Genomic DNA, 12,392 nt, shown 5'->3' on the forward strand with positions numbered 1-12,392 from the left:
CATTTGTCTGCAAATGTTAAACTCCTCCATTTTTCTCTGTGCAGCCTCAATATATGGCCCGTGAAGTCCTCCGGAATGAACCTTCAAATGAAAAGTAATTCATGAAACCGAACCCTGTTATTCTACAAATGGACAAGTGCTGTTTTTCTTCTTTCATGCTAAACAGATTCAATAGAATTGCTTGCCTGCCTTGGTTAACTAAATAGAAACGTAGAGGTGACACGGTCCCTCTTTCGTCATCTAGCATTCTTGACTCTCGATGTCCTGTACAACTTTCACCTTGTTTCTAGCTCGGCAATCAATGATGTTCAAGCAGAAATCATTAAACCTGATTATTAGCCGAAGTAAAGAAGGGTCGTTTTCTCTCTAATTTCTTTTAATTATATCCTCACCAATTTTATTCTGAAAATCTAGTTTATGGCATACCCTGTTTCTGCACAGGTCTGATGTGTTTGGTTTCGGTGTCATCCTATGGGAACCAATGACTGTCTCCATTCCATGGATCAAGTTAGATTCCTTAGAGGTATATTACTCTTAATACGTATCTCTTCCATATTACCTTAACGACAGAATGCATGAACATGCTCGTTAATCATCTTCTTGAATTTCTTATAAAATTTGACTGAAATGTGTTTCTTCCATTTAAGAGGTAGCTGGAGGTGGAGGCTTCATGGATAGAAGAGTGGAATTACCAGAAAGCCTTGATCCCATGGTAGCAACTATTATGCCTAGCAGCGATCCTGAACAACGTCTAGCGATCCTGAACAACGTCTATGTTTGGAGTGTTAATGTATGGACACAAATAATAGTTGGTAGCCATGTGATTGCAATGCAAGAGTCAATGATAGGTGTCTAAATAAAAAAAAATGGTGCCCACCATAATTGACAAAGGAAGAAGATTGTCTCCCATATCAGCTATAAATAGAGGGTGTCATTGATAGCTGAGTAACACATGAAATAGAGAGAAACACAGAGAGAGCTAGAATGAGAGTTGAGTTGAGTAGAGAAGTTTTTTCTCCTCCTCCTTATTTTGTTGTTTGTATTGTTTCTAAGCTTGATTAATACAAACCAGTAGCTTCGTGGAGTAGACAAGTTGTCGAACCATGTAAATTGATGCGTGTTTGAAAGCTTAAATGGCCTAACAATTGGTATCAGAGCTTGTTCTTGAAATAGAGGGTGTTTGATCCAAACTCAAAAATCAAAATTCTTAAAACGTGTTTTTGAACATATCATCGTGAAGAGGAAGACGAGAGAAATCCACTGGTGAAAACCCGATGAAAAACCGACATCCTGCATGCCCGCACGCGTCGCCGACTCCACTACCCACGCGTACCAACACGCCTCACGCGCTCCACGCGTCTTCCTTGCCCGATTTCTTGCAAACTGAACCGAGTTGACCCGACACATCAGCAACCACGCACGAAGTTTTGCACAATCATCGTCCACGTCATCTCTGCCACGTCAGCCAGAAATCCACGTGGCTCTGACACGTCATAATTATGGGGTCGTCTATCTTACATGGCAGACACGTTAGCATATCCATGTCAGCATTCTAGGTTTTGATCCAGTGTAGCGCAACGACTATTCCTCCTGACACGTGGCTTCATTTGCAGCGTCCAATGATCCAAAAGTTTGATTGATAAAATCTGAGCCATTCGAAGTCCGATTTTGGTGATCTCAGTGTCGTTTCCAACATTTTTTGGCCATTCCAGACACATCTATAAAGTCAGATTTTGCAGATTCGAATTTGAGAAATATTAAAAATGGCAGATGAAATAAACGCTGCGGGAATTGAAAATTTTGATGGAACAGATTTTGGATATTGAAAAATGCAAATTAAAGACTATTTATATGGGAAGAAACTTCATCTTCCTCTGTTGGGGAGCAAACCAGAAAACATGTTAGAAGAAGAGTGACAAATTCTTGATAGACAAGTTTTGGGCATTATCCGACTATCCTTGTCAAGAAGAGTTGCTCATAATGTTACAAAAAAGAATCCACAACAAGATTGATGGAAGCCTTTTCTGAGATGTATGAGAAGCCCTCAGCAAATAACAAAGTGCACTTGATAAAGAAGTTGTTCAACCTGAAAATAACAGAAAGCACCTCTGTTACACAGCATCTCAATAATTTCAACACCATCACAAATCAATTGTTATCTGTTGAGATTGAGTTTGATGATGAGATCCGTGCACTTATTTTGCTAGCTTCACTTTCATGCAGTTGGGAAGATATGAGAATAACCGTAAGCAACTTAGCTGGAAAATCCAAATTGAAATATGATGACATCCGAGACCTGATTTTAGCTTAAGAAGTATGAAGAAAAGACTTGGGTGAAAGCTCAAGTTTAGGTTCAGCTCTCAACATCAACACTCGAGGAAGGAGACAAGACAGAGGCTTATCCAGAGGCAAATCAAAATTCAGGTACAGAAGTAAAAGTAAGTTTGCACCCAAAAAGTAGGTTGAATGTTGGAATTGTGGAAAACCTGGTCATTTCATGAACAGTTGCACAAAACTGAAAAAACCTGAAGTTGATTCTGCAAACGCCACTACAGACGAGGTAGAAGATGCTTTGATTCTTGTTGTACATAGTCCTATTGATGATTGGGTTCTTGATTCTGGTGCTTCATTTCATTGTACACCACACCATGAAATAATGCAAAACTATATTGCTGGAGATCACGGTGTAGTCTATCTGGCCGATGGACAACCATTGGATATTATGGGTATAAGAGATGTGCAAATCAAGACAATGAATGGATCTATATGGAACTTGCAAAATGTAAGGCATGTTCCTGGACTAAAGAAGAAGCTGATCTCGGTCGAACAACTTGATGATAGTGGTCATTCAATCCTTTTTTCTGGAGGAATGTGGAAGGTATCAAAGGGAGCAATGGTTTTGGCTCGTGGAAAGAAAACTGGCACCCTGTATATGACCACAAGATCCATAAATATAATTGCCTCTACTGAAGCAGAAAATCAGGCACAACTATGGCATTGTAGACTCAGCCATATGAGTCAAAAGGAAAGCTGCCAGAGTTAAAAAATATTGATTTAGACATTTATGAAAGCTGTGTTTTTGGAAAACAGAAGAAGCTCAGTTTCTTAAAAGTTGGCAGGACCTTAAGACCAAGAAAGCTAGAACTGGTGCACACAGATTTATGGGGACCAACTCCAGTAGCATCTCTTGGAGGTTCTTGATACTATGTGACTTTTATTGATGACTTCAACAGGAAGGTATGGGTCTACTTTCTGAAAAATAAATCTGATGTGTTTGACACATTCAAGAAATGAAAGGCTATGGTTGAGACTGAATTGGGTTTGAAGTTGAAATGCTTATGATCTGACAATGGATGAGAATACATTGATGGAGGTTTCAAGGAGTATTGCGTTGTCAACGGTATTAGAATGGAAAAGATAGTTCCAGACACACCACAACAGAATGACATTGCTGAATGGATGAACAGGACCATCATTGAACAAGCTAGAAGCATGAGGTTGCATTTTGGGTTACCTCAAACATTTTGGGCTGTTGTAGTTCATACTGCAGTTTACTTGATCAACCATAGACCATCAGTTCCTTTGGAGTTCAGACTACCCGAGAAAGTACGGAGAGGAAAAGAAGTACAACTTTCTCATTTAAAGGTTTATGGGTGTGTTTCCTATGTGCATGTAGATTCTGATGCTCGCAACAAGCTGGATGTCAAATCAAAGAAATGTTTCTTTATTGGCTATGAAGATGAAGAATTTGGATTTCGGTTTTGGGATGATCAGAACAGGAAGATTATCAGAAGCAGGAACGTGATCTTTAACGAGAAAGTTTTGTACAAAGACAGATCAAGTACAGAAACAGAGATGGTTGATTCAGATACGAGTCCGCAAAAATTTGAATTCATAAAATTAGAATTGCTTCCTGATGTTACCACTCAAGAGTCCTTACAAGAAAATTCAAGCACATTTGTACCCATTACTACTACACAAGAAAATGCAGAGCCAAGTGAACCAGCTGTTCGCAGTTCTTCAAGGACTATAAAGCCTCTACAACAGTTCACACTTCTACTAAATTATATTTTGCTGACAGATGGTGGTGAACCATTAACTTATGAAGAATCCTTACAAGATGGAAACTCGAGCAAGTGGGAGTTAGCCATGAAGGACGAGATGGAGTCATTGTTGAAGAACAAAACTTGGGAGCTAACCACACTGCCTGAAGGAAAGAAGGCTTTGAAAAATAAATGGGTTTACAGAGTAAAGACTGAGCATGACGGAAGCAAACATTTCAAGGCAAGACTTGTTGTAAAAGGGTTTTAGCAAAAGAAAGGGATTGACTACTCTGAGATATTTTCTTCAGTTGTGAAGCTTACAACAATCAGAGTTGTTCTAGGGATGGTAGCTGTAGAAAATTTACATCTTGAACAATTAGATGTAAAAACAACATTTCTTCATGGTGAATTGAAGGAAGACATTTACATGCAACAACCAAAGGGGTTTGCAATACAAGGAAAGGAGAATCAAGTTTGCAAGCTAAAGAAGAGTCTATATGGTTTGAAGCAAGCTCCAAGACAGTGGTATAAGAAGTTTTACAACTTCATGTGTAGTTCGGGATACACAAAATGTCAGGCTGATCATTGTTGCGATGTCAAATATTTTGACAACTCCTATATCATTCTACTGTTGTATGCGGATGATATGTTGATTACAGGATCCAGTATGGAAGAGATTGACAAGCTAAAGCAACAATTGTCAAAATAGTTTGAAATGAAGGATCTGGGAACTGCTAAACAAATACTTGGCATGAGAATCATCAGAGACAAAGACAAAGGCATACTAAAGCTTTCACAGACAGAGTATGTCAAGAAGGTTCTCAGCAGGTTTAGTATGGATAATGCTAAACCAGTAAGTACACCTCTGAGGAATCATTTCAAGCTTAGTAGAGACAAGTCACCAAAAACTAAGCTAGAATGTGGATACATGGATAAGATTCCATACGCCTCAGTTATCGACTCTTTGATGTATGCTATGGTCTGTACTAGACCAGACATTGCCCATGCAGTGGGAGTTGTAGACCGATATATGAGCAATCCTGGAAAGCAACATTGGGAGGCGGTGAAATGGATCATGAGATACTTAAAAAGCTCATCGGAGACATGTCTTACCTTCACAGCTGGTGGTTTGAAACTTGAAGGTTTTATAGATGCTGATCTAGCAGGAGATATTGATAGCAGAAAGAGTACTACAGGATATATATACACTCTAGGAGGCACTGCTGTTTCTTGGAGTTCTACCTTGCAAAAGATAGTCGCTCTTTCAACGACAGAAGCTGAATATGTTGTAGTTTCAAAATCTGTAAAAGAGATAGTATGACTACAGAGTTTCCTAAAAGAATTGGGTAAGATGAATGGAAAGGGTACTTTGTATACCGACAGTCAGAGTGCAATCTTCCTTGCCAAATATCCAGCATTTCACTCCAGAACTAAGCACATACAGATCAAATATCACTTCATCCGACAATTGCTCGACGATGAGCAATTGTTACTTGAAAAGATCTGTGGAAGCAAAAATCCAGCTGACATGTTAACCAAAGGTGTTACTCTTGATAAACTGAAGCTGTGTAAAGCTTCGGTTGGTCTTCAAGATTAAAAGACAGATGTAGCGTCATTTGTGTCCAAGTGGGAGATTGTTAATGTATAGACACAAATAGTAGTTGGCAGCCATATGATTGCAAGAGTCAATGGTAAGTGTCTAAACAAAGAAAAATGGTGCCCACCATAATTGACAAAGGAAGAAGATTATCTCCCATATCAGCTATAAATAGAGGGTGTCATTAATAGCTGAGTAACACACGAAATAGAGAGAAACACAGAGAGAGCTAGAGTGAGAGTTGAGTTGAGTAAAGAAGTTTTTTCTCCTCCTTTTTATTTTGTTGTTTGTATTGTTTCTAAGCTTGATTAATACAAACCAGTAGCTCCGTGGAGTAAGCAAATTACTGAACCACGTAAATTAATATGTGTTTGAATGCTTGAATGACCTAACATAGAAGAGATAATTCAACGAATGACTTGCATGGTCCGAGATATTGCTGCAGTTGATAGCAGAAAGAGTACTACAAGTTATATATACACTTTAAGAGGCACTGCTGTTTCTTAGAGTTCTTCCTTGCAAAAGATAGTTGCTCTTTCAACAACAGAAGTTGAATATGTTGCAGTTTCAGAATCTGCAAAAGAGCTAGTATGGTTACAGAGTTTTCTACAAGAATTGGACAAGATGCATGGAAAGGGTACTTTGTATAGTGATAGTCAGAGTGTAATCTTCCTTGCCAAGAATCCGGCATTTCACTCCAGAACAAAGCACATACAGATCAAATATCACTTCATCCGGCAATTGCTCGACGATGAACAACTGTTACTTGAAAAGATCTGTGGAAGCAAAAATCCAGCTGACATGTTAACCAAAGGAGTTATTCTTGATAAACCGAAGCTGTGTAAAGCTTCAGTTGGTCTTCAAGATTAAAAGACAGATCTAGCACCATTTGTGTCCAAGTGGGAGATTGTTATGTATGGACACAAATAGTAGGTGGCAGTCATGTGATTGCAATGCAAGAGTCAATGGTAGGTGCCTAACCAAAGAAATTGTTGCCCACCATTGTTGACCAAAGGAAGAAGATTGTCTCCCACTTCAGCTATAAATAGAGTGTCATTGATAGCTGAAGATACCACGAAATAGAGACACAAAGAGAGTTTAGAGTGAGAGTTGAGTTGAGTAGAGAAGTTTTTTCTCCTCCTTGTTTTGTTGTTTGTATTGCTTTCGAGCTTCATTAATACAAATCAGTAGCTCCGTGAAGTAGGCAAGTTGCCGAACCAGTAAATTGATGTGTGTTTGAAAGCTTGAATATCCTAACAGTGGACACTCCATCCATCTGTAATCCCAGTCAGAATATCTACACTTTGGAGTGCTGGTTGAAAAGACAAGTCAGTAGCAAAATTAATATCCGGAGAGCGTCAATCAATTCAGGTACAAGTAATTCCAATCCTTTCCAAAATCTGGGTGGGTTAAAAATTCATTCATTTCATACAATAAACTCAAAATACGCTCAAGCAATGCAGTTAGGTGCATAAAGCAATGTAAATTAGAAATATGTATGCTCACCCCCACCCAAAACCTTTAATATATTAATTCATAATCAAAAGTCCATTTGCTTTTATTGACAATCCAATCTTCTGACAAGTTTGTTCCTTAAAAAAATAATTTTATAAAAATATGTAGAACAAGGCCTCCAAAGCCAAATTGGAGGATGCTACGCACTAGAGATGACATATCGTAAGAGTAAACAGCTTCTATCCTAATTTCAAACTAGATTTCATTTTTTTCAGGTTTTTGTTAAGCTGCAAAACCAAAATAGAAAATTGCTATTGCAGTTGCCTGTTAACAATCCAACCCGTATACGATAAATTGAAAAAGTCATGCAACTCCAAAATTGTTAACATCGATCAGTTTGAACCTCTACTTGGCTCCACTGAAGCTTCACCATCAACCAAAAGTATTAACTACAAGTTTGTCACATGGAATAAGAATTTGAAACAATCAACTCCTAACTAGAACAGTTTAAAAATATAGCATAGTAATATAGACACAGAGGAAAGACATGAAGCAATTAAAGAACATGTAAGCAAAAATCTAGGGGATGTGTGTGCAAGTTTGTGTTGGGGGAAGGGGGGAGGAAACAATAATCTTACTAATCTTAACATCTTTCGTATATCCCATAGTTTGGTAGTCTGATCCTTTCCATTAGAAATAAAGTAAAGCCCATCTCTACGACTGTCTATGAATGTAATGCCTTCTAGATGTCCCATCAAGACCCTTGCTGCTTTCCCTTTTGAGATAAAGCATCGCCTATCCCACACCTGTACAAGTTAAAATAGAAGATTAGTGAAAATTCCTTTATTAAAAAAAAATACCAATTAAGAGATGCAAAATTAGTGCCAAGTTAAATTTCTGCAGTCTTGAAAAGGCATCATTATTTATTCAAAATGGCTTAGTTTCTGGTTAGCCTTATATGGCTTGAGACAAATTGACAATTGTAGTAGCATACAGTAGCTACCAAGGCACCAGTAATAAAAATTCTGCTCAACCTACAGTGAGGCAGCTGCAAACTGGTTAAACCAGAAAGAATATCGTGTAGCACTTTGGAACATGATGACATAAATCTTCAAAGTCAAATGGATAGCTTTTACCTTACAGAGGTTATCATCACTTCCAGAATATAAGAGATGGCCAGCTTCATCCGCAAAACAAACCGTGTTAACATCAGACTGCATGAGAAACAAACATAAGATCATGTGACATATCCAAAAACACTAAGCCCTGCTTGAGAGTAAGTTGCAAAAATTTAACAATTGCATTTTAATGACTCTTGCCAAGAAATAGGTTCACAGATGTTCCATGTAAAAGTTCACTGAATATAGACCTACCCTGCATTCAAAGAAGGGAAATGATAGAGAAGGGGAGAAAAGACAGTACGAAAAAGAAAGGGAAACATCAACTTTTGTGCAGGTAAGAGAAATAATGATGCAACTGTATGATTTTAGTGTAAACTTCACTTGAACCCATGTACGAAAAGCAACAGACTTGGCTTGCTGCTTTCTTACTCTAAAATATGGACTGATGAATATGCCATATGAATAATTTTTCTAACAAATTAAAATTGAGAACAAAACAAGATATTGTCTTTTGCAATGCACAATAGATCTATCAGTCAATAGGTAGGCAATGGTTTGCGTTTTTGGTTGCAAAGGAATCAGATAGACAATTTATAGTGCATTTCTGTCTATAAACTAAAAACTCTGAGAGGAAGTAATACAAGAGGAAAGTCGCTTACAGATTGTCTAGATGTAACTCAAACCTACTTAATAAATTCCCAAGAAACAACACATTCTAAGTTTCAAAAAATCAATATACTACGTATGATGAATCGTATGATACCTTATGTGCCAGAACTCGGAGGCTGCAACTATTTGCTTCAAGATCATAAATATATATTGAATTATCACTACTTGCAGCTACAAGCTCTCGCCCATCAGTTGAAAACTTTACAGAGAAAATCCCAAAGTCATCATAATCATCATCATTGCCAGAAAAATTCAAAACATCATGAATTTCCTGCATATGGAAACTTTGATGTGAATGAAACCAATGACCATATTCTCTTTGTAAGATTAAAGTGCTCAAATCTTGATTGATCACTCTGCGGCACTAAAACAATGAAGAAACAAAATGCATAGGTTCAAGTTATATTCTTTAAAATTCCCTAGGAAAAACAATGGCTGTCTATAAGAGGACAGCTAAGTGAGCCATAGCTCAGGGTGCTGGATTGCCTCTATGGAGCACAAAATGGTGTGCTCCAGTGAGCATCTCATTTAACAGATCAGATGATCAAAAGCATCATGACCATGGCTTGATATTTAATAGTCATGATAACATGGCCACCCGTCAAGAATAAGGACTACTTCACAGTGCTAAATAGCATCTAGCCAAACAATTGTGCCCTATAGCGCACCAAGTAGCACACATCATTCAGACACTACAGCCATGGGTAGAACATCCAATACACTCATTGCATAATTAAATAAATAAAATAATCCCATCTATCACCGTTTGTAACAGCAATGCAACATGTTAATTCTGAGATGATGACCCAAAGGCATAGTTCTGTAAGATGAAAGCTAATATCACAACAGCTGAAAAGATTTTAGCCTTTTCATCCTACACTGAACGATAACATATAAATATAAGAAACTAAGAAAAAAATACATCCACAACAAGCATGGCACGTGGCACACATACCGTTACATTTGCCAGTGACTCTGTTGCAGCAGATTCAATATTCACAATATGGACAACAGGTGACAAACTAGCATACACCTGCACATTAAAATTGAAGGTAAATGGAATCAACAAAGGAAAGCACTGCATCCAAGTTATAAAATTAAATCTCATTGCACGTCAAGTCTACAAATCAGTTCGTCCCCAATGAAAATTGGCATGGCTAGACACGAGTGGAAGATCCTGCAAATTATACTTGCAATAGTATAGAAGCCCAAAAGATAATCCAAGTTTTATCTTCTACCCTATATGGTGCAACTATTTCAAGTATTGCATAAATCCTGGTAAAATCAACAGCAACAGTAAAAGCCATTAGACAGGAAAATAAGGATGAGCTGTAAGCAATTAATAAAATTATGCTGGCCAACAACAAGCACAGTTCCAAAGTTAGGCTAAGTTGCAGTATGCCATTAGACAAATTGACTTATTGTAGACAACCAAAAAGATATAAAGACCTAAAACAACCAAGTAACCCTTGTTTAAGGCTGTTTATCCCAATATAAAAAATTAATTTACAAGGGAGCACTTACGCCCTGTCCATAACAATCCAAAACAATGATATACACACAATCCGGAATTCAAAGAGATTGAATCTAAAAATGCATAGAGAGATGATCATACATTCTCACAGACACACTCACACACAAGTACAACAGGGGCACATGTCATAAACAGGACATGATATGCGCAATATAGCAAGACTCGGCAGGCATATAATCCACCAACCTGTATGTTAAACAAAATCAAAGAAAATTTCTGCTCGGTACTTAATTAATTTGGTAACAGGTCATAAAAGAGGTGGTCCGCCAAAGAGACAGTCCTCCACTAAACCCAGAGAACCTGCATTAATGCATTGAACTACAGTATAATAAGAGATGAAAAGGCTCCAGTAAACCCAGAGAACCAGAACTAATGCATTGAACTACACTATATGACTACAATAATTTACTTCCTATCTTAGTAATACATAAACATCTTTTTTCCATCTAGAATCATCAGAAACTTACAAGATAGTGCTGATTGGGAGAAAGACATGCATCAGTGATCGTCCATCTTAAACTTTTGGCTAAAATGTCCTTCTTAACTTTCCATCCCTTATCCACATTATATATCCTAATGTGGCTTCCCTGTTGTACAAGAAAAGTTTTTACTCAAAAAATAACTTTACAAACAGTCCCATTAATTTAAGTATCCCCAACTATTTATGAAGGATAATGCCTGGTCGAGAATAATAACTTTATTTTCTGCCCCAAGTAAATGAACAATACCTGACATCCCGCAATGAAAAGAGTACCGTCATCTGAAAACTGAGAAACATAAGTCCTACTATCCAACTGCTCTACCGTGCAAGACCATTTACAGGCAAATATCGACTTAAAACATGACAACTATCTGCGGATGAGAATCTCCCTCTCCCGGAATAGTTACCCTCTCGACCAACCAACATTTTCATAGTTGAGACGGGCAGCCTCGACCTGCCAGGCATGTCCTTGCTCAAAAGCTCATGAGGCCGTGACCTAAGCTTTGTGAGTTGAGCAATCTCATGGTAAAAAATCTCATTGGGTCCTTGACTAGGAGCGGATCCCTCGGCAGCAACTTTATCACCACACTGATCAGTAATCTTATGTATCCTATTCATATTATCCTTATCCTCAAATTCCTTCAACAACCCACTTCTAATTTACAGCCATGGATGCTGAAACCCTATGAAGTTACTTATTATCAGCATAGACAACAAATCAACTGCCCCACTGTCCGTCAAATCCTGCGAAACAGAACCATATAGGCAAAAGAAATGAAAAGGAAGTTTTTCATTATTTGAACAATCAAATGAGTATCTAACCATCGAACAGTATAAATTCAATACCTAGGCAAGAAAAGATAACAACTTTGAAATTTTCTCCACTCAAAAGCAAACAGATTACTTAAATTAGCATCCAAACATCAACTTTATTAAAAAAAAAAAAAACAGAGAAAAGACAAATGAAATTAAAGTAGTGAAATGATCCTAAAATTCCCACTTCATATTGCCAATCAATATGCTTGTAAGAGAAAATCAAATGAAAAATAAATGAAGTGGAGATAAATAATTCAATAACTTCATTTAGTTGAGATAATAAATTATAAAATAAATATTAAACAAGTTATAAATAGGACCGTTGTTGTCTCTTTAGTGTTTGATGATCAGGATTCAGTGGTTGAAAACTTGTAATGAAGGAAGCCAAGCACAAGGGCAGAAGCAGTCCAGATAACCAGTGATATATCTAAATTTAACTAAACTAAACATCCAGGCAGTGCTAAAATGGTAAGGAATTGAATTAAGAAATTTGTTTTTTTTTTCTGATTTAAAGTTGGACTTCTTAATTACTTATATAATTGTTATTAAAAATTTATATAATTATTAATTTTAAAATTTATAAAATCAATCGTACAAATTAAGCTAGAATTTAATTAAAAAAAATATTAACTAAACTAAAAAAACCTTTTAAATGCTAAAAAACTCAACGTTTCCA

The 12,392-nt window shown here is 37.2% G+C and overlaps 1 protein-coding gene across 1 annotated transcript in view; it reads right to left on the minus strand.

The window, feature by feature from the left end:
- The window catches only part of LOC105119117 (LEC14B homolog), a 13,353-nt gene extending 1,835 nt beyond the window's left edge, over positions 1 to 11,518 (minus strand). The window contains exons 1-7 of the mRNA XM_011017220.1: positions 11,321 to 11,518; positions 11,148 to 11,267; positions 10,887 to 11,006; positions 9,841 to 9,918; positions 8,980 to 9,156; positions 8,232 to 8,309; positions 7,734 to 7,901 (exon numbers count right to left, since the gene is read on the minus strand). Of these exons, the coding sequence (XP_011015522.1) occupies positions 7,734 to 7,901; positions 8,232 to 8,309; positions 8,980 to 9,156; positions 9,841 to 9,918; positions 10,887 to 11,006; positions 11,148 to 11,267; positions 11,321 to 11,518 (939 nt within the window). The remainder of the gene's footprint in view (positions 1 to 7,733; positions 7,902 to 8,231; positions 8,310 to 8,979; positions 9,157 to 9,840; positions 9,919 to 10,886; positions 11,007 to 11,147; positions 11,268 to 11,320) is intronic.
- Positions 11,519 to 12,392: the final 874 nt, after the last annotated feature.

Source organism: Populus euphratica, unplaced genomic scaffold, assembly GCF_000495115.2.
Source record: "Populus euphratica unplaced genomic scaffold, PopEup_1.0 scaffold2522.1, whole genome shotgun sequence".
NCBI classification, from domain to species: Eukaryota; Viridiplantae; Streptophyta; class Magnoliopsida; order Malpighiales; family Salicaceae; genus Populus; species Populus euphratica.